This window comes from Ascaphus truei, chromosome 17, assembly GCF_040206685.1.
Source record: "Ascaphus truei isolate aAscTru1 chromosome 17, aAscTru1.hap1, whole genome shotgun sequence".
Lineage (NCBI taxonomy): Eukaryota > Metazoa > Chordata > Amphibia > Anura > Ascaphidae > Ascaphus > Ascaphus truei.
The window spans coordinates 27,628,730-27,651,091 of NC_134499.1; the positions used below are offsets into that span (position 1 = coordinate 27,628,730).

At 44.8% G+C, this 22,362-nt stretch overlaps 1 protein-coding gene across 3 annotated transcripts in view; it reads left to right on the top strand.

Annotated features, from left to right (window-relative positions):
* Positions 1-22,362, top strand: part of LOC142468195 (laminin subunit beta-1-like) — an 82,631-nt gene that overhangs the window by 26,015 nt on the left and 34,254 nt on the right. For all 3 annotated transcript variants that reach the window (XM_075574445.1, XM_075574444.1, XM_075574443.1), the window contains 8 exons: positions 8,628-8,803; positions 15,180-15,303; positions 17,687-17,760; positions 18,138-18,326; positions 18,774-18,837; positions 19,675-19,877; positions 20,822-20,942; positions 21,406-21,594. In XM_075574445.1, coding sequence (XP_075430560.1) covers positions 8,628-8,803; positions 15,180-15,303; positions 17,687-17,760; positions 18,138-18,326; positions 18,774-18,837; positions 19,675-19,877; positions 20,822-20,942; positions 21,406-21,594 — 1,140 coding nt within the window. The remainder of the gene's footprint in view (positions 1-8,627; positions 8,804-15,179; positions 15,304-17,686; positions 17,761-18,137; positions 18,327-18,773; positions 18,838-19,674; positions 19,878-20,821; positions 20,943-21,405; positions 21,595-22,362) is intronic.

The window sequence follows — 22,362 nt, forward strand, 5'->3', positions numbered from 1 at the left end:
GCTCTGGGGTTCACTAAATGGCTGTCTGTGCAGAAGAAGAGGACCAATGATGCAAAGTTCTGTGGGGACGATCATGTCACCAGGCAGTCACTAGATACAATTGGTGCACTGCTGGAGAGAGGGCAGGGTTCAAAAAGGGGTGCGCCAGAGCCTGTTTCAGAAGAGGAAGGGGATGTGACTTTGTAAAAGGTTGCTATAGAAACCAAAATGCTTGTTACATTAGAATACCTTAAAATGTCATTCAGAGTTGGGTTTAAAAAAAATGCTACAAGTATTTTCTCATAGTGCAGAACTGATTAATTAAAAAAAAAAACACACATGTAGGATATTGCTTGGTCTGCAGCTTTAAGCATTGAGAGAGAGACAGAGAGAGACAGACATTTTTCCAGACAATCAAAACCCAATGAATATTTACTATTTAAATGTTAATATTAATCTATTTAATCAGGATCTAGTGACCCTATAAAATAGTGCACTGTCTGGTTGCTCCCTTTAACCATTAGTAATCTTGCTTTTGGGGACTTCACCTCATGCCTAATTTGGCCTGCCATGGTGTGATGACATAACTCCTGTGGTGCTTTATTGTTTTAGAATGTGAATTCCTACTTTGTAGCCTGGCTCCTATCTGTAATCATGCTACAAGGTATTTGCAGGCTTTGGAAAATGCGAAGTATTAATATATCTGTACATAGCGTTGACAGCTCAGGCACTACTGTACCTTGTAGAATTCCCAGCGGTCTACATCAGTTTATTTATTTACTGAAGGTAACTAGAGATTAGCACTAGGACATGAACCTGGCTCTCAAGTTCAAGGACAAAGTCTTTTTGCCCAAGGTCAGTCCTTTCTCCTTGGCCATATATGGGACACCTGCAGGGATGGGTAACCTCTGCAAACATCAAATGGAAAAATCTGGGGGGAAAAATAGTTATTTCCATGGAAAGAAAGAGAGCAGGGTGAGAAAGGGATTAACTCTTTCATGATAATAAAGCCTCCTTTGTCAGCCAGTCCCATGCTTCCTCTTAGCGCTTAGGGACTGTGTGTTCACCATTGGCCGCTCCCTGTGTAAGGTAATATTTAGCTCAGCGGTGCTCTCTGCTGCTAAGCTCTTAACATTCCTGCCATACCAAAGCTGTGATTAACAGCACTTTGAGCAGGTAGAAACATGGCCTGTTGATGTTAACCATTTATCTCTCAAGTACCACAGGTAGGTGGTTTTAATACAACATCAGAATGTTATCCACTGCTCTCATTAGTCCTGTGGAAACTATTATGATGGTCCTGATCCATTTCTAGCACCGTAGTTGAAGAAGGTAGTGATGGATTGGGGCTTGAAGGGCCCGAAGGGGGAATTCAATTGTAGGGGCCCACTGCGGGGGCATAACAGGGACAAAAGTGGTGTATTTTGTATATATATGAGTGACATGGGGGGGGGGGGAGTAGGTGACTATATGGGGGAGGAGAGAATGGGAAACATGGGGGGGGAGAGTGAAATGGGGAAGGGGAGAGAAAGGAGGAGAAGAGACATAAGGGGGAGTGATGGGGAGAGAGTAACATGGGGGAGATAAAGTGACAGAAAGAGTGAGTGACAGTGGGGAAGAGAGGGACATGGGGGAAGCATGGGGGGAAGAGAGGGGCATGGGTGGGGAAGAGAGGGGCATGGGTGGGGAAGAGAGGGACATGGGGGAGAAGAGAGGGACATGGGGGGGGAAGAGGGGCATGGAGGGGAAGAGGGGCATGGGGGGGGAAGAGAGGGGCATGGGGGGGAAGAGAGGGGCATGGGGGGGAAGAGAATGGCATGGGGGGAAGAGAGGGGCATGGGGGGGGGGAAGAGAAGGGCATAGGGGGAAGAGAGGGGCATGGGGGGAAGAGAGGGACATGGGGGGAGAGAAATGAGGAGGAGAGACATGAGGGGGAGTGATGGGAGAGAGTAACATGGGGAGATAAAGGAACAAAAAGAGTGAGAGAGAGAGTGACATGGGAAGAGAGAGGGACATGGGGGGAAAAGAGTGACATGGGGGGGACGAGAGTGACATGGAGGGGAAGAGAGTGACATGGGGGGGAAGAAAGTGACATGGGGGGAAGAAAGTGACATGGGGGGAAAGAGAGTGACATAAAGGTTGAGTGACATGGGGGAAGAGAGTGACATAAAGGGTGAGAGTGACATGGGGGAAAGAGAGTGACATAAAGGGTGAGAGTGACATGGGGAAGAGAGTGACATGAAGTGAGAGAATGACATGAAGTGAGAGAGTGACATGAAGTGAGAGAATGACACGAAGTGAGAGAATGACACGAAGTGAGAGAATGACACGAAGTGAGAGAATGACACGAAGTGAGAGAATGACACGAAGTGAGAGAATGACACGAAGTGAGAGAGTGACGAAGGGGGAGAGTGACGTGGGGAGGGGGGGTGGGTATCATGGTGGAGCTATATATGGGTCAGTATTTTCGCACTGGTTTTACAGCTAGGAGACTTTAATAGATTCACCCCAAATTGGTTAGGGCCTTCCTGTATCCACCCAAATGCTTTCACACTACTAGGGGGGTGAATCAGCAGTTTCCTTTATTGGGATTTAATAAATCTACCCGAGTACACAGGTGATTTTCACCTTTACATTCCAGATACAATGTACTTGTAATAACCTAACTGTAACGGTTACAAATCTTATGATCGGCATCTTGGATTTCTGCTGAGGACGGCAGGGCTGCTCTGCCATTGGGTTAGGTGTGACCGATAGAAGTGCGGCTATAAAATAAACATAAGTAGGAGGTATTTAACCCCTTAATGTCAAGCAGCAGTGACCCCTCACTGGCTACGTTTTACATAAGCCATTACAGGGGTCAGTGACACTGCTTATTGAAACCTTCACTCCACATGCCATACAATATGCATTTTGATGTCATGTTTACACATTGGCGTTCTTGTGGGCTGCTGATTAAAATGGGACATTTCTCAACCTTCCACGTTTAGGAATAAGACGTTTCTAAGTCTTAAAAAAATCTTATTCAAATGCCTATAAATGTCTGTCCTGTGGGAGCCCCCCAAGGTTATTTAGAGGAACATTTCTTGGCTTTGCTGCCTCTTATATTTGTTTGTGTTGATTCTTTATATAGCACGGATAGCCCATAGTCACAAAGTAGCATGATTCTGATGGAGCCCAATGGAGGATACAACCTCATTTATAAAAATGAACCCTAAAGCTACAGACCAAACAGTATCCTACATGTTTTTTTTTTTTTTTAAATAAATCACTTCTGTACTATGAGAAAATACTTGTAGCATTTTTCTAAAAACGTCTCTGAATTACATTTTTTATGTATTGTAATGTAACAAGCCTTTTTTGATTTCTTAGCAACCATTTACAAAGTCACAGATCCTGAGTCAATACTCCCCTTCAGCCATGTAGTGAACCCCCGAGCCGAATCTTCGCCGATCCATCACAGGAGAATGAATCGATGGGCAACTTAGCTAATTACTTAGCTATTAAAGGGAAAAATAAATAAATAATAACAAATAACAGCAGCTTGGACTGCTGCTTTAAGATGTTACTCAGCAGCTGCCTGGCTGTGGGAGGGCGGTGATAAAAACTGTGCCTAGGTTACAGAGTAACATACACTGGTTTCATTAAGGGAACGCTGTGCAGCAAGTGCGGATTAAACTCAAATAGATACTAATTAACCTCTCGCTCCATGAAGCCCAACAATACATTTAACAAGGAAGGACATAGAAGGGGGAACACTGAGTCTGTTTATGTTGCCTGGAAATGGTTCTAGCCCAGTAGGTCTGTAGCTAACCAGTATTCGAAGAAGCTGTCACTTCAGGTTATCGGAGAGAAAGAGGCACAGCGACGGTTTAATTACTAAAAGGCTGTGGTTCACATGGGCTTTATTTACCAATCCAATTATTCCAAGTCCCTTTCCACTGATCTCTGGGATTCTGGCTCTTTGAAGCCAACCTCCGTAATGGTGAGCATTAAAAGCAAGCTGCCGTCTACGGTGAAAGCCACTTCTGTGATGACCATGCAAGTTAAAATCAACTGTTGCATGGGTTGCTGACACCCCAATAATCCCCAGACTGGCCTCTGCGAGGAGAATAACCAAAGTGTTAAGCGGTTTGTCAAGTGTTTTCAGCAGATCTCATTTCCCCAACTCTTTGAACAACCGTTGTAACTGCTTTTTTTTATTGCCGGTTTTTGTGTACTCCAGTGATTGCAAATAAAATGAAAGCATTCAGCCTTAAAATAGCTTCTCTAGCATTCGTGGGAATGGAAATCAGCAGGAGGATTTCACATCGAAATATGTGGTTGTGATTAAAAAAAAGATCAAATCAAAAGGATCTGGAGAGTATTCCTTATGGGGAAACTAACGAGCATTGGTTCAGACACATCTAATAAGTTTAATAGTACATGGGAACCTAGGTTAGCAGCATTAGGCTGCGGTCCCAGTGCATGCGCTGCACTTGCGAGGCAGGATGCACGTGCAGCCGAGTCCCACGATCTGCAGAGAGCTGCAGGGGGAAAGACAGGGGGAGCGTGACGGGAGCGCGGCCGTGACCCGGCAGGTTCACCCTCATTGGCTGAACCACCGGTGGGCGTGGCCTAGTGCTCCGTCGCGACTCCTGCTCTCAATTTTCTTGAGAGCAGGAGAAACTGTCAGCGCAGTGCGGCGCCCCCCCCCCCCTCGCAGCGGCCCCGGCCCCATTGTTGAGCGGCTCTTATCCCTGCAGCATCCGCCACAGCGGGCCCTGCAGTAGCCAGCCCCCGCCATAGGCCATAACAACTTCCCTATAGCAACATTAAAGGTGTAGATAGGATGACTAAATAGCAATGCCCACCTCATATCAGCTATACCAGCTTGGGAATGTAAGTTTAGGTCTAAGAGACAAAGATCAAGGATTTAGGACTTAGGGCTCGATGCAGTAAGCACTGAAAAAGCACTCTCGGCAGGGGTTCAATATCGGCATGATTTTGGCGTGTTGCCCTCGCAGTATTTAGGAAGGGCCGAATCCCTGGCGAATCACTGCGAAAGCAACACTCCGAGTAGCCGGTGGCGAGACAGTCTGTCAGCCGATAACCTGGCGATATGCCGTCCCCGCCGAGATGTGTCTGCAGCAGAAAGAGATCCGCCGCTCTCTCTGCGCAAACCTCGGCAAAATAAAAAAAACTTCAAATTAAATTTTATTCATAGTGTAGATGTGCAGGGGGTCTCCGGAGCTGAACCGCATTGGTTTCAGGTCCGGGGACCCCGTGCTTCCTGAGATACAGGCCCCTCTATGAGGTGCCGGTATCCCTCTGCATTTAAATGTCCCGATCACGTGACCGCGGAATGTAAACAAAGTAGAGGGATACCGGCACCCCATAAAGGGGCCTGTATCTCGGGAAGCAGGGGGTCCCCGGACCTAAAACCAAAGCGGTTCAGCTCCGGAGACCCCCTGCACATCTACACTATGAGTAAAACACATATATAAATAAAGAATAATTCCTTACCTTTGCGGCTATCTGCTATGGTAATGAAGCAGCATTAATGTATTTTTAATAATAGTGTACGGGAGCAGGGGGTCCCCTAAGCTGAACCGCATTGATTTGTGGATCAGGGACCCCCTGCTTCCCTAGTTACAGGTCCCGGTATGGGTCATCGGGTGCCAGTGTCGCCATCATCTTTATAGCATCCCATACGCGACGTGCCCGCTATAAAGATGGCGTTGACACTGCGTGTCCACCCGCAAGACCCCCGCAAGCCCTAAACAGCCTCGGATGCATGCCGGGGGGCTCCGGTGCTGGTATTAATGGGTATCAGCTCCGGAGACCTCCGGCATCAATCCCAGGCAGGAAAAAGGCCTGATTTTTTCTAAGTGTCGACCTTGCCGATGCTTCTCCCCCAGCAACTTGCCAACTTTAGTTGGCGGGCTGGATTGCCGTAAAAATCTCTATTCTACAGTGCCGATCAGCAGCGAAAAGCTGATCGGGGCTACTAGAATTGAGCGCGTTTCAGAAAGTGGCGAAAAGTGGCTTATTGGCACCCGGCTGCCGAAAAGATTTTTTCGGCTAAAAAAAATTCCGATTTTTGGAGCTTATCGGCGGCGCTTACTGAATCGGAGAGGCAATATTGGTGAGAAAATGGTGAAAAACGGCTTTTCGGTGCTTACTGCATGAGGCCCATAATCGGCCTAGTAAAACACATACCAAAATGATTCACATAACAAAACACAAGTATTTTATGACCTATATTATTAAATGTGAGCCATGTGATTGTGACTACCACTTGCTGTACACATATACAAAGTTGTAACAATGTCACCTACATTCCAATCTCCCTCTTTTTTTATTTCACACCCTCTCCTATGTTATAAAAACTCAATAACAAATGAGAATATATATAAAAAAATAAAGGCAATTTAGGAAATTCTCCATAAACCTGTATTCAGACAATTACAAAAATTAAAAAAAAATTCTCACAAATTCCAAAAAATTGTCTTTTGCCGGAGAGGGAAAAACTACAGAATGACAGAAAGTTGGTGTGAAGTAGCAATAGCAGAGAAGATACAGTAGCTAGGACTTCGGGGATATGAGCTATTCTCTGAGTGCATATTATCTGGGTCTGATACAGTACGCTGGGAACTGTTAGTTCTTTGGGAAATAAGAGCTGGCCCCCAGGGAGAGTTTGGAGAGGAGTCCATACCTCAAATACAAACACCCACCGCGTCATGGGATAAATTGCCGCCTTGGTTGTTTCAGGGTCATTGGGCTTTAATGCTGGGTCAGTGACTTCATAGAAAATATGATTCTGGTCGGGGCGAACGAGTTGCACATGGAGATGGTTGAGGAGACTTTCTATGGAGACAAAACCAGAGATTGTGTCAGTCTGGTGCACAGAAAACGCATGAATACGCTCTATACAGCTCTTCCGTGGCATTTAGCACAGTGTGACGGGATTACCCTTTAAACTATCTCCGGTCTAATCTACCAGTTAGAAAAGCAGAAAAACTGTCTGGCTCAGATACGTGCAGGATGAAGGTAAAATCTAGGGAATTAAACGTATCGATCTGGGGGTGATGAAGATATTTTAGGGACAGTTTTCGCACACGCTTTTTGCTCTGCGCGTCACAGCGAATCCTTTTGTAGTTTTGATGTGAAAACAATTTTTCAGGGGTTGTGAATATGGCCGCAGTTTTCTTTGTAACTGGTCTCCGTATAGTGCAACTTTGGATCACTGCAGTCTTCTTTCCTTTGGCTTCACGTTGTGTAATCTGTGGCCCCTTTGTCAGTGAAACAGTTAATTCCTCACTTTGGCTGTAGAAGGTTAAAAGGAACATGATAACAGCCTTGAGTTTCTATGTAAACATTGAGGTTCATATCGGACGAGCACAGAATAAATATGTTTTGTATATAAATAAGTGTAGTAAATAAAAATATGCATTTGCATGTCTCAGACAGGTCTGCAACCTTCTCTTTCCCCATTATCACTTAGCAAAGTGTTTCCACTGCAGCCAGGGATTCTGGTTAATGACATGCAAATGAGCACTCACAATGAGTCACTCTTTATACACAACAACAATAATAATAATAATAATAATAATAATAAGTTCTTGTATAGCGCTGCTAGTTTTACATAGTGCTTTAGAGACATTTTGCAGGCACAGGTCCCTGCCCCATGGAGCTTACAATCTATGTTTTTGGTGCCTCGGGCACAGGGAGATAGTGACTTGCCCAAGGTCACAAGGAGCCGACAACCGGAATAGAACCATGGACCTTTGGAAAGAGTGCGAAAGAAAAAAAAATTGGTGAACCAATTTCGGACAAGTTTACACATCTCTGGTTCTGAGGCTTGGTACTGAGTAACTAAAATGCAAATGGACCACCTCATCTTTGGGAAGTGTACAATACTGCGCAGCCAATGGTGTCATGTCTTAACCTGACTTTACTGTTCCCTATACCAACATGACTAAACATGACTTATTTCCATCATTCTCCTGTATTGATGGTATCATGATATTAGAGGTGAATTAAGGACAAGGAACTGGTAAAAGGAAACCTGCACATAGTAAAGGCAGCTTTACTATCAGTGGGAGCACAGAATCCGGGAAGGACGTAGTACATAATATCATACCTCTTACCCCAAATCAGAGCCACTCTATTCAGTGACAAAGCAGCGTGTGGTGCAGTGGCACATCCTTTCTGTCATTGTCCCTCGTCTCTGCATTTGGTCCTTTATATCTTGTGCTGCTTCTCACAGTGACTAGCCCAGTGGGGGTGGAGGGGAGGGTGGAGGTTTTGGTGACCCTTGGAAGACATACCTGTACAGTACAGGTGTGCTCCCAAGTCTCTCTTCTTTGCTGAACCTGGTATAGTTTTATTCACCATCACCTTGTTGTGTCAGGTTTCCGAAGCCTCCCTAAAGTCCAAACAGAATTAGACATCATGTGGTCTGCGTATTATGGCAAAACTGGGATATTTTGGGGTCCAGACAACTGGGATTTTGCCTTGATAGATTGACCCATATTACTTACGTGTACCAGTTGCCATTGAGTCATGATATACTGCAATGTACTCTGATATGCAGTCATTACCAATTAATGGTAGCACCCAGGAGGTATGTCACTCTTACTTCTCACACTATCCTCCTCACACAGTTTGTGCCCTGGGAGCCCTGGCTGAGGAACCAGATGTGTTGCACCATGGCTGCACTGAGGGAAGCTGTTACCCAGCCACAGGAAACCTTCTCATTGGACGTGCCCAGAGCCTCAGCACCACATCCACCTGCGGCTTGGAGGGTCGCCAGGAGTACTGCATCGTTAGTCATCTCCAGGTACTGTAATGTACTACATCAGCTCATTATATACATTGCATTGCTCAGTCTCTCTGTTGGGTAGTAGGTGCAGCTGGGCATGAATAAGCAGATAGGAAAAGGATGGGCGCCAGGAACTTATGTAAAACAAAAAAGGAGGTGTGCGCCAGGCACACGCGTTATAAGTGAAACGTCTGTGTGGTTTGACACTCTCAAAAGTGTTTCTTGCCATAAATATCATAAACATGAAAGTACAATTTGATTGATTAAATACAGCGAAGTTTGATTGTGAAGGCGCATGTTCGGCACATACACCATATATTTATGTATGTGTGAGTGTGAGTGTGTGTGTCTATAAATATTAATGTGTTAATGTTATTAATGTGTTAATTAGTGTTTAAAAATAACCAACAAATAAATAGATAGTGTCCAAAGAAAATAAAGGATAAGTCCAAATGTCTCCACTTGGTGGTGGTCTGGAGGAGGAGAGAGTCCCAACGATACACTGACCACAGGAGCTCCTTGCTGCTTCAAAAGAAAGTGGTGTAGCCACCCACCATAGATCTAGAAAAACAATACACAAAAAAGCGCAAGCTCCATAGCGCTTAACTGTGTACAAATGAGGGTGAATTTATTAAGAAAAGTGTCCCTAGGAGATACACTTACAAAAAGTTAGAATAAAATATACATTGGAGAGAATCTGTATGGGGCGTCATCTACAGGAGTGGGGGAGAGGGATTTTGTCCGTGATACTGAGCACCTGGTTTGACTGCTTCTGACTCCTGCCACGAGTCCTGCAGCAATTCAGCGTCTCTGATGTTAAAGGAGCTTCTTTTGAAGGTGCAATAGTAGAAGCACAAGCAGAATAGCTGGAAAAGTGCCGAAGAATACAGGACCTCCTCCCATACGACCGTCTGAGATGACGACGCCCCATACAGATTCTCTCCAATGTATATTTTATTTTAACTTTTTGTAAGTGTATCTCCTAGGGACACTTTTCTTAATAAATTCACCCTCATTTGTACACAGTTACGCGCTATGGAGCTTGCGCTTTTTTGTGTTTTGTTTATATATATATATATATATATGTGTGTGTGTGTGTTATATGTGTACGTGTGTGTATATGAATATATATGTGTGTGTGTATGTGGTCATACCAGACAGGGCCGTAGACTGCTTTTCTGGGGCTCAGGACAACAGTTTCCATTGCCCCCCTCCACTACCAGTGTCAGCGGCCTTCGCGAGACTCCCCCTCTATCTCTCACACCCCCATCTTTCCCCCTCACCCACACACATAATACTCCCCCTCCACATCACACACAATACTCCCCCTGCACACCACACACATCCCCTCTCTGCACATCACACCTCCGATCCCCCCCCCTGCACCTCACATCACCCTCTCACCCCTCACCTCACATCACCCTCTCCACCCCCCCCCCCCTCACACCTCACATCACCCTCTTCCCCCAGTACCCATGCGCGGAGCTGCCTGCCCTGGGCAGCTGTAGCCCGACCAGGGGTCAGGTAACTGCCAGTGCCGGCCGGTACTGTGCTCCGGAGGGAGGGGGTGGACAGGGAGGTGTGTGTGTGGCTGCTGCACATGCGCAGAATACAATTCTGCACACGCGCAGTCAGTCACTTCCGTTATTTTTTTCGTGACAATTTTCAGGTTTTTTTTTAATATCAGATATTTTGGATGGCACTGCCACGAAAGAAGTTTCACTTCAAAAAGGTGCTTTATTTGACATTCGTCTATAAGACTCCACAGGTATTTACATAGATTTCACTTGACAGAAACCCGTTGCAAACCATAATACTCTGAACTTTATCCCCTTTGTAGCTCTCACTCCTACTCTAGGGGGGTACTTGGCTTATCTGGGCTTCATTCCCTTTGTAGCTCTCACTAATACGCTGGGGGGGTACTTGGCTTGTTACCCATAGCAAAGGATATATTGGCAGCTTCTTGCATAATCAGTAATGCCTCGTATTACGTGGGCCTTTCATGGAATACACTTCAGGCTTCGGGTGAAGCAACCTGCAAACTATGTACTGCATACTTCTTCCATACCTATGTGATCAAGATTACACTAGGGACCTTCCGGTTGGGCGGATCCAAACATAGTCCGGAGTTGATATGCCGGGAACTCCTAACTAAAAGTATGCTTCCTCCTTTTCAATAGTGAGAACAATCTTGGACCATTATTACTGGCGCTTACTTAAAAGGGCTCATTTCCTAACTGAAAACAAACAGTGTCCGGACACTTCTTAATACACTTACCTATACACACACACAAACCTATTTACAGGACTCACACTGAGGACCTTCAGTCTGAACTCTGAACAACCTGTTTCTAGACCATTGGGTGGAGCTATATATACCCTTCTATCGCCCTATGGTGACATCACTGACCACAAGACATACTGAGGATTGGTAATCCCTTCTGCATGGTCACCCTGCATCGCATGATGGGGCGGGAAGAAACCTGATTGAGCCCACACAGTTAGCCCATTAAATGATATAGTAATTCCAAAGGGGGGGGGGTGGATATACTATTTATGCAGGAGAGGACAACTGGTTCAGGAAGCTGTTGTACTTCGATGGAAGATTACGCGGTTATTGCATCCAGGCAAAACTGATGCATGGGGCAAAATGTTACACCAGATGGATCAAATAAAAAAACATATCGGGTTTATGTATCAAAGTCTCCTGGCGGGAGCAAAAAATGGCATCTCATTCATCAGAATTCAATTGAATTATTTCTATAATCTTCTGCGGAGTTAGTTTTTTGCTCAGATCTTGCCCTCGTTTTGCAGCCAGGAGACTTGAAAACATAACCAGCACTGCTCGTAATGGGATTTGTTTCTTTGATACATCTGCTTAACATTTGTTTTCCACCCGAACTAGGGTGCACTAGGAAATCTTGATATACAACCCTTCCGAGCATCCGAGTTGATGTGCAGACACAATGTAGCAGACTATTCCACCGCTTCTCCAGCTCGTCTCCTTAGTGCCATGGAATAAGAGAACACTGTCTGCAAAGGTTATATACCAGCAATGGCTAAAAGTGATTCTTCCTTATTCTGCTGTGTGAATTATTACTTATCTTAATATGAACACACTGACCTATTCTTGTATTGTCCTTGGGGACAAATTCTCCGCCTGCTCTAATCGCACAGATAACATAGAAATTCCAAGTCAGAGAGCGAGGGCCCAGCTCTGCCATTTATCTGAGCCGCGGGACTTCTATTTGCTACAGAAACAATGCAGCATTGTCACGCACACTCGCAAACAACTAAGGAAGCGAAATGAACGTTGAATGATCACTGAACATGAATTGTTTGTCTGTGTTTGTGAAGTCTTAGCCCGTATAGTAGTCTACAAATATAGAGACTCCTCCATTCTACCTCTTCACTCACTATGGTTAACGAGATCTGTGACCTCCGCACTGGGTGAAGTTCATAAAGAGGGGGGAAATGTTCTACAAATAAGGTCAATATCAGATGGCCATAGACATTTACTGAATGGGTTAATATTGTTGGGTTATCATTTAACAATACACTTCTCCTACCGGTGCCAGTGGATTCCATTAACTTATTTGGCCCTAGGTCTTAACTCTAAAGTTCCAATGTTTAACCCAAACCCAGTTCTTGCTAAACCCTTTGTTGGCGGAGGGGCAACTATGGGGTTAACATGCAAAGGTTGTTGGAAGACACAGCAATTGTATCAGCCCATTTTACAGATACCTGCCAGTGGCATTCTTCTCGTGCAGCCCAAGTGCTGGCGAATCTCCCACTCATATCTTCTCATGCAGCCAAAGTGCTGGCGAAGCTGCCACTCATATCTTCTCATGCAGCCCAAGAGCTGACAAAGCTCCCCCTCATATCTTCTCATGCAGCCAAAGTGCTGGCAAAGCTCCCACTCATATCTTCTCATGCAGCCCAAGTGCTGGCGAAGCTCCCACTCATATCTTCTCGTGCAGCCCAAGTGCTGGCGAAGCTCCCACTCATATCTTCTCATGCAGCCCAAGTGCCTGCGAAGCTCCCACTCATATCTTCTCATGCAGCCCAAGTGCTGGCGAAGCTCCCACTCATATCTTCTCGTGCAGCCCAAGTGCTGGCAAAGCTCCCACTCATATCTTCTCATGCAGCCCAAGTGCTGGCAAAGCTCCCACTCATATCTTCTCGTGCAGCCCAAGTGCTGGCAAAGCTCCCACTCATATCTTCTCATGCAGCCCAAGTGCTGGCAAAGCTCCCTCTCATATCTTCTCGTGCAGCCCAAGTGCTGGTAAAGCTCCCACTCATATCTTCTCATGCAGCCCAAGTGCTGGCGAAGCTCCCACTCATATCTTCTCATGCCGCCCAAGTGCTGACAAAGCTCCCACTCATATCTTCTCGTGCAGCCCAAGTGCTGGCAAAGCTCCCACTCATATCTTCTCATGCAGCCCAAGTGCTGGCAAAGCTCCCACTCATATCTTCTCATGCAGCCCAAGTGCTGGCGAAGCTCCCACTCATATCTTCTCATGCAGCCCAAGTGCTGGCAAAGCTCCCTCTCATATCTTCTCATGCAGCCCAAGTGCTGACAAAGCTCCCACTCATATCTTCTCATGCAGCCCAAGTGCTGGCAAAGCTCCCACTCATATCTTCTCATGCAGCCCAAGTGCTGGCAAAGCTCCCTCTCATATCTTCTCATGCAGCCCAAGTGCTGACAAAGCTCCCACTCATATCTTCTCATGCAGCCCAAGTGCTGGCAAAGCTCCCACTCATATCTTCTCATGCAGCCCAAGTGCTGGCAAAGCTCCCTCTCATATCTTCTCATGCAGCCCAAGTGCTGGCGAAGCTCCCACTCATATCTTCTCATGCAGCCCAAGTGCTGGCAAAGCTCCCACTCATATCTTCTCATGCCGCCCAAGTGCTGACAAAGCTCTCACTCATATCTTCTCATGCCGCCCAAGTGCTGGCGAAGCTCCCACTCATATCTTCTCATGCAGCCCAAGTGCTGGCGAAGCTCCCACTCATATCTTCTCATGCCGCCCAAGTGCTGACAAAGCTCCCACTCATATCTTCTCGTGCAGCCCAAGTGCTGGCAAAGCTCCCACTCATATCTTCTCGTGCAGCCCAAGTGCTGGCAAAGCTCCCACTCATATCTTCTCGTGCAGCCCAAGTGCTGGCAAAGCTCCCACTCATATCTTCTCATGCAGCCCAAGTGCTGGCGAAGCTCCCACTCATATCTTCTCATGCCGCCCAAGTGCTGACAAAGCTCCCACTCATATCTTCTCGTGCAGCCCAAGTGCTGGCAAAGCTCCCACTCATATCTTCTCATGCAGCCCAAGTGCTGGCAAAGCTCCCACTCATATCTTCTCATGCAGCCCAAGTGCTGGCGAAGCTCCCACTCATATCTTCTCATGCAGCCCAAGTGCTGGCGAAGCTCCCACTCATATCTTCTCATGCAGCCCAAGTGCTGACAAAGCTCCCACTCATATCTTCTCATGCCGCCCAAGTGCTGGCGAAGCTCCCACTCATATCTTCTCATGAAGCCCAATAGCTCGGAAGGTGCCAGTGAGGGAAGAGAGAAACACAGGAGAAAAAATAAGCAAGAGATTATATAAACGGGACCAAAAAGAGATGGAAGAGTGAAATCCCAGAGATGCAACAAGTTTAGGGAATGACAGATGATGGCATTAATTGTGGGACATCCAAGAAGAATCGTGTTATTTTGTATAATGATAATCCAGTACTGCCAGAGGGACTTTTAATGCATTTATCATATAATGTTACTTGAATGGTAATTATACTGTAATAAGATGAAGCATCCTGTAGTTATTGTGTGCCTTGGACTTTTGTGGCTAAATTAAAAAATCTTTTAAACATACAATACCGTTAGTTAGGAAACAAACATGATATACTGTATACCTATCCCAGCCCGTGCACACGCATGGGATATAACATAACGAAAGGTGGGAAATCATACATATGTACCTAACCCAGCCCGTGCACACGCATGGGATGTAACAAACACATGTGGGCAATTTCACTTGTGTTTCGGTTCTAAAAAGAAATGATGGTTTAGTTTTGTTTGAGGTTCAAAAAATGTTATTTGTGTTTTGGTTTGTAGAAAAATGATGGGGAAAAAAATAAAAAATGTTTTCAAATTTTGGTTTAGTATTTTAGAACAATGGCGCTTTAAAAATTACATAAATCCGGTGCTGCTTTTACCCCTTCGAGGCATCGTCTTCTGTAGCTGTACGATCTTTCGGAAGCTTTCAAAGGTTGTTAACTCGGAAGACGTTTTGTCCAAAAAGAGACTTGTTTTTGAAACATCTCTTGGTGGTTGGTAATTCGGGTTTAACGAAGTTCAGTTACTAACACGTCTGCTTTTTATACATATATATGACAGGATTCGGAGAAATGCTTCTTCTGTGACTCCCGATCTTCTTACCTGAAGGACAGCCACCAGATTGAGAACGTCATTTCTCTGACTGGAGAGGATGAAGAGAAGACCTGGTGGCAGTCAGAGAACGGTGAGGGACACGTATCCCATCTTTAACTTACATCTGTTGAAACGTTTAGCCATGGTAGGAAGATCTCTTCATCTCCTACTGACCTATAATGGGTGGTGGGAATTTTTCCCAGGTTGAAAGCAAAAAAAACACCCCAAAGAAAACATGGAGGCCAGAAGACACCTTTGGTCTATTTAATTGAATGAGCCATAATGTCCCTTGTAGCGCTGGAAGGTGTGTAATGACATAGCCCCGCGTAGAAATATGGCCCACTGTGTTTATCGGACTATGATGAAGTCTCCCAAATGTCCCGGCTGGGGACAACATGAAAATCTTGTAAAAAGCCCCAAAACAATATTTTCTTTTTAATAAAGTGTCACATCTACAATGTTAGAACGGCCCCTACTTTCCATCCATGTAAGTCAATCTGAGACTTCCCGGAAATGTAGTGACGCCATTCTCACGCAGTAAAGGAGTAGTCCTCCCGAGGGCCAAAGTGTTCGAACCAAAATCTGATGCTCAGAAGTATTTCTAAATCATTTTATAATGGCACTTTGTGAACATGGTGAGCAGAGACTGGGGAAGTGTTTCATTGCCTCTGCCCCTCCCCCCCTCTCCCCGTTTATCCGCTCTCCAGCAAGAACAGGGTGGGATAAAGATAGAGGAAACATTTGGCTGGAAAACGCACCCCATTTTCAGTTGCCCCATAGGAAATGAATTTTGGGCCTGTTCAAAATCAACAAAAGTAGCTGGATCTTTGCGTTAAGCATGGTTATATTTATTTTAGGCAGAGAATGATTAATAAAATTGTGTTTTTTGTGGGTGGGCCGTTAAGCAGAAGGCGTTGGTCATTAAGCAATCCCTCCCATTCTGCTTTTCTATTTAATTTTTTCACAGGAGTCCTTAACTGAAACTTTTTGCCTATCAGACCAACTGCAAAGGGCAGTAAAAGACAAGTCTAACTGCCTCACTGAATAATAAAAAAAACCTTCTCCTTTAATTACTGTAAATTGCTCTTAATTGCATCAAATCTGCATTTCACAGACCAATTTGCATACATTTGCATACCGTTAAGAAGTAGACTCATGAAAGACACAATTTGAGAAGTGGGGGGAGGAACGAATATCATTAGTGACTCCTGCTGAGCAAGCATCGTTACATGATTTGTGGATGTGTGCAACATCTTTAACCCTTTGAGTATTGTAGGCGATTAATTATCAGTCTTCCCATTGGAAAAAACGGAGGCAGTAATGGGGTATAAAACAGATTCGTCAAAGACTAAAAGTCAAGGTGTTTTCCTTGATAAATATGGTGCTGGGTTTTGCTTCCGTGTTGCAGCTGGAAAATATTGATAAATAGACATGTATGTATGTATGCATGTATATCTTTATTTATATAGCGCCCTCCCTGTACACACTGTGGTGCTTTCCAGACATAATAGGAATAAGGGCGTCACACACAAAAGTAATATTAGGAAAAGGAGTCCCTGCCCCGCAGAGCTTACAATCTAAGTGGTAAGTAGGAAGAACTTTCAGAGACAGTAGGAGGGTGTTGGGGTAAGTACGTCTGCAAGGGATCATGGTCAGTGCGTAGGAGATGTATAGGCAAAGAAGGGTGGGGGGCCGTGCTGGTCCTTTCTTCCATGCAGTGACAAAGGAGGGAGGGGAGTAGGTACTGTATGATACCTTTTTATTGGACCACCAGTTATGGTAGATTAATATATACCATAGATAGATAGATATTTATACACATACACTGTCTGTTCCCATTTCCCTCCCCCTCTCATCTCCTGACTGTCTAAGCTGCTTTTGCATGTCAGTAGGGAAAAGCCTTTAATGTATTTACTGTTTATTTTTCACACCAGGCTACCTGTTTCTATCTTACCTTATTTCCCACGTCCTCTCAACATCCATTGCAACCAGAGATCCCTCCTACACACACTGTATATAATATTTTCTTTCTGTATTTCTGCCAAACCCAATGAAGGTCCCTGAGAGGTTGGAAAGCTTGTAACATATTAACTACTTGTTGGTCCAATAACATGTATCATACCTTGTGCTCCCTCTCCCTCCTTTGTTACTGCATAGGCGATGTATAGAATCAGAACGTATCGACATCAAGCACTACTGTTACCAAACCATCAATTGTTTAAATATTTGGGGATTTATCATTTTTTTTTTAAACAAACCCTCCCGGCTGCAAAACGAGGGTGAAAAACTGCTCTGGATTTACAGTATTAAGGAAATGAATGGGATTTTCTTGTGTGATAACTTTGGTGCACTGTTTCTGCACCAGTTTTGCCGGCAGACATTAATAATGCTCCAGTTGGAGGCTTTAGTTAGCGCGGATTTATTGTTTGCTTCATCTTCACAATGTCTGCGTTATTTCGTGTCCATTCTCCTAGGTGTCGAGTCTGTGAGCATCCAACTTGACCTTGAAGCCGAGTTTCACTTCACACATCTCATCTTGAAATTTAAGGTACCCCATGAAGTTTCTCTGCAAATCAATCAACAAATCGCCCATCAATTATTTCACCAATCAATGAATGGGCCCAGTGTAAATGTTTTTAGAGTGATGTTGGTTTTTGGACGGTTAGGGGGATATAATGGTTATGGGAAGGAACAAAGGAATTGTAGGAGCATCTTGGATTAAACGTGATAAGTGCAGGGAAATGACCGTATGTTGGAAAATGTTCCTCTCTTGCTGATTATATCGCATTGTTTTGCATACTGCAGAGCAGCTGTGCAGCGGTTAATGCACGGCCTGGATTTTAACCCCCTTGCTGCCAGAGGGGCCTGCGACGCATGGGGTTAAGAAGCCAATTTTTGCCCTGCTCTTCTCTTCCCCCCCTCCAGACTTTTCGCCCTGCCTCCATGCTAATAGAGAGGTCCGCAGATTTTGGGCGCAGCTGGAAGGTGTACCGCTACTTCTCGTACAACTGCACCAAAATGTACCCTGGAGTCCCCATCCACGCCATTCAGAAGATCGATGATGTCATTTGTGATCAGCGCTACTCGGACATTGAGCCATCCAGCGAAGGAGAGGTCAAGAGCTACAGTTGTCTTTTCCCCTCTAGTGGACTTCAAATGTCCATTGAGGGTGACATTTACTAGGCAGTGCTATTACATAGGACACCTAGTGGAATATCATTGCTTAACAAATATGGACCTACAGTATATGTCTGGGGGCAACCACTAACAGACTGATTGTCCCCACCAGCCTTACAGGCATTAATCTCTGCCATAAACCGTACAGGGGGTAAAAAATATATAAAGAATGCTATAGCACATCAGGAAACTTTATAATACACGCAAACATATGATCAACATTCCACCCCTCATCACCAGGCTCCTTGTGCTCATCCTGAACCTTTAATAAAAAGATGGGGGTGCTTCTATGTTTCAATTATTTCATTCCCTCTTTAGGCTATTTTAATGTAGTACATAATAAGGGAGTGATTTACAATATATACAAGTCCTTTTTGTTTTTAGGTGATTTTCAAGGTCCTTGATCCAGCCATCAAGGTGGACGATCCATATAGTTTGGATATTCAAGGTAGGTGTGGATTTTAGGGGAAGGTTGTGAAACTCATTACTCCATGGGACCTTTCTCATTATGATGTATTGTACTTGGATAAGGGACACATTTCTGCACTAAATATAGTGCTTTAATGCAGGGGTGCGCAAACTTCCTGCGCTGTGCCCCCTCTGCCTGCTCTCCCCCTGTGTTGCGCCCCCCTTGTGGCACAAAATGACGCCTCGGGGTCATGTGACGTCACGTGACCCACAGCATCATTTGATGCCCTGTCTCCATTGCAACGGGTGTCAAATGACACCCCGGGGTCAAGTGACGTCACGTCACATGGCCCTGCGGTGTCATTTGACACCCGTTGCAATGGAGACAAGACCAAAAATACTCTTGCGCCCCCCCTGTTTGCGCACCGCTGCTTTAATGAAAGAATGGTGTAGACAGAGCATAATTCAGATAAAAAAGCCCTTAAAGCAACTTTGGCTCAGATTTGTATTTAGTAATCAAGCTGGGGTCAGCCTCAAGACTAATATGACTATCAGCCCTGAAGGAGCACATGAGACAATGTCAGAGCCCATCAGACAGAGCCCATCAGACAGAGCCCATCAGACAGAGCCCATCAGACAGAGCCCATCAGACAGAGCCCATCAGACAATGATGTTAGGAAGTTACAGGTTCTAAAATAGATAAATCCACGGCTCTCCTACGCACTCAATACAAACTTACTACACAAGTAATCTGAATAACTGTTGCATTTATTTGCAGAGACGAATAGAAATCACACAGCGTTTCGGGGGTGACCCCTTTCTCAGGTATTCAGGATCACTGTGTCTATCAGGTTTAAATGTCTTTTATTTTCTGCAGAACTTCTTCAGATTACAAACCTGCGGATAAACTTCACGAAGCTGCACACCCTGGGAGATAACCTCTTGGACCAGCGAGCAGAAGTCCTCCAGAAATACTACTACTCCGTGTATGAGCTGGTGGTGCGTGGGAGCTGCTTCTGCTATGGCCATGCATCTGAATGTTCCCCTGTAGAGGGTGTTCCAGGAGGAGTTGAAGGGATGGTAAGACATGTCACAATGTTACACAGGTCGTTATTTCAATATATGAGACTCTACTAGAATAGTTTGTCTTGTTTACTCATTAATTGTTGGTCTACTCACTGTATGGATCTGCAGGCTAGAAAAAGAACCCAAACCCCAAAGGTTATGATTCTGAATGCCACTTCACCAAAATGTAAACTCAAGTGGTCATATTGGTTCGGGTAACGTATAGATAGGCTGTACTGTAGGTTGTCATACCTGTTAATAAGTTCCTCGTAGATTAAATAATAGGGCATGTTTCCTACATGGTGCTCCGCTCAGACCTGGAAGACCTTATCGCCCATTAAACTGAATGTGCCATATAGTGTTTTCCGCCACCGGAAGGTGTGTTGTTAATAAATAGCTCCACTTAGTAAATATGGGCCTGTGTCTTTTGATTATTTAAAACATGTCCGTTTTGAAAGAAATAGCAACAAGTTTCCGATGATCAACGTTAGTACAGGTCGTTTTGTACAAGTTGACTCATGCAATGTCCAAGAAGGCTTTTTGTCCACCAGCATTTTCAGTTGTTCTTGGGAGTACCAGACATTATCTCTTATCAGTCTCTCTGTTTCACTAAACGGTTTAGTTTTTAATACGTCTCTTACTTATTCCTACCTACTTATTTGCTTCGCTGCAGAACGTAAACTCAAGCAGACGTCCATTGTGTATTTTTGCTGAACAACGTCTACAGCAGTGGTGCTGAACTCGCAGTCCTCAAGACCCCTCCAACAGGTGAGATTGTAAGGATATCCCAGCTTCAACACAGGTGGGAGCAGTCGCAGACTGTGCCACTGATTGAGCTACCTGTGCCGAAGCTGTGATATCCTTACCTGGGGTTCTTGAGGACTGGAGTTGAGCACCACTGTTCTACAGGATGTTCAGAGTGAGAGATAAATGACTCTGGGTATCCTACTGTCTTGTAGATTCATGGCAGATGTGTGTGTAAGCATCATACAAAGGGCCTAAACTGTGAGCACTGCCAGGACTTCTACCATGACCACCCCTGGAGGCCAGCTGAAGCCAACAACCCTCATTCCTGCAAACGTAAGATGCCACCATAGCAATGTTATCGTTACACGGATGGTTGACTTGATGTGGGATTTGTTCTCTGCATAAGGGACTACAGAGCTAGAAGGAATCCATTTAAAACCACAGCCCCATGTAGATAGTTTGGAAAAAAATCACCTTTACTTTTTCATCCTAATCACACAATACATTCGGCATTTTTTTTTCAATTTGAGCAAAATATGGATGTAAAATTATTTTTTTCAAAATATGGCTTGTAATTGTGAATTGTGAATTTTCTAGAAAACATCTGAACTCGTTGGTGTATTTCCATAACTATCCTCTAACAAAACCAGTATACATATGCATGCAGTATATGTGTGTATATTCAATCATTCGTAATAATGGGAATGTATTTATGTGTGTAAGAGGACGGTGTGCACACTACTGTCATTGTGTGATGCAGAACACGTGTATCAGTGTTATTTTTGCATTGTTCTAGAGTGTAACTGTAACAACCACGCCAGGAAGTGCCACTTTGACATGGCGGTCTACCTGGCTACTGGCAGGGTGAGCGGAGGTGTGTGTGACGACTGTCAGGACAACACTATGGGACGCAACTGTGAGCTCTGCAAACCCTTCTACTTCCAGAACCCGCGGGCTGACATCCGCGCAGGGGGCGCCTGTATCCGTGAGTGCTGCCATCTCTCAACTATTATTACCTTACACTGCTCCACCCCCTAATGCCATGCTTCAATGCAACACCCTGCACACCCTGACATCCGAGACCCCGCACAAGCTGTCCTATCTCACTGCCGCTTCTGAGAATCGTTAGGGTGGCTTGTGTGAAATAATAACACACAATTATTGTATATTGAATATATTGTATATATAGCTAATAATAGCTACTTTTTTGTACTGTTTATTATTAATAATAATAATATTGTACTGGTGTCACTAGACATATGCAAGGCCCTTACTTGCCAGTTACATGATGGATACTGTTGCAGGGTACATGCAACTACTACACACGCGGGTTTCTTGACAAGGCTTATTTATTTAGCCTCAAAAGATATACAGCACACAAAACAAAAATAGCTTTTCATCAGCAAACAAAAGGAAAAAATGGCTTTTCATCAGCAAACAAAAGAAAAATGTTTTTTTCTTCAGCAGACCAAACCAAAACAGTTCTCTTTAGCAGACAGTCTAAAAATAAGGCAGCTACCCTTTTCTATGCAGGGGACAGACAGTTCATAATTCATCTACTTAGCTCACAGACCTTGTATCAGTAATCTCTTCAGTAGCTTACTCCTCTCTCCTCAACAGCCAGCACCATGTGTCTACAGCCTGGGGTTTTTAACACACCTTGATTAGGCAGCTGGGATCCAACTAATTGTCCTGAGGTTCCCAGCTGAAGTTAACCTAGTCACTGCTGCATTGCAGGCTAAACATATGTCTG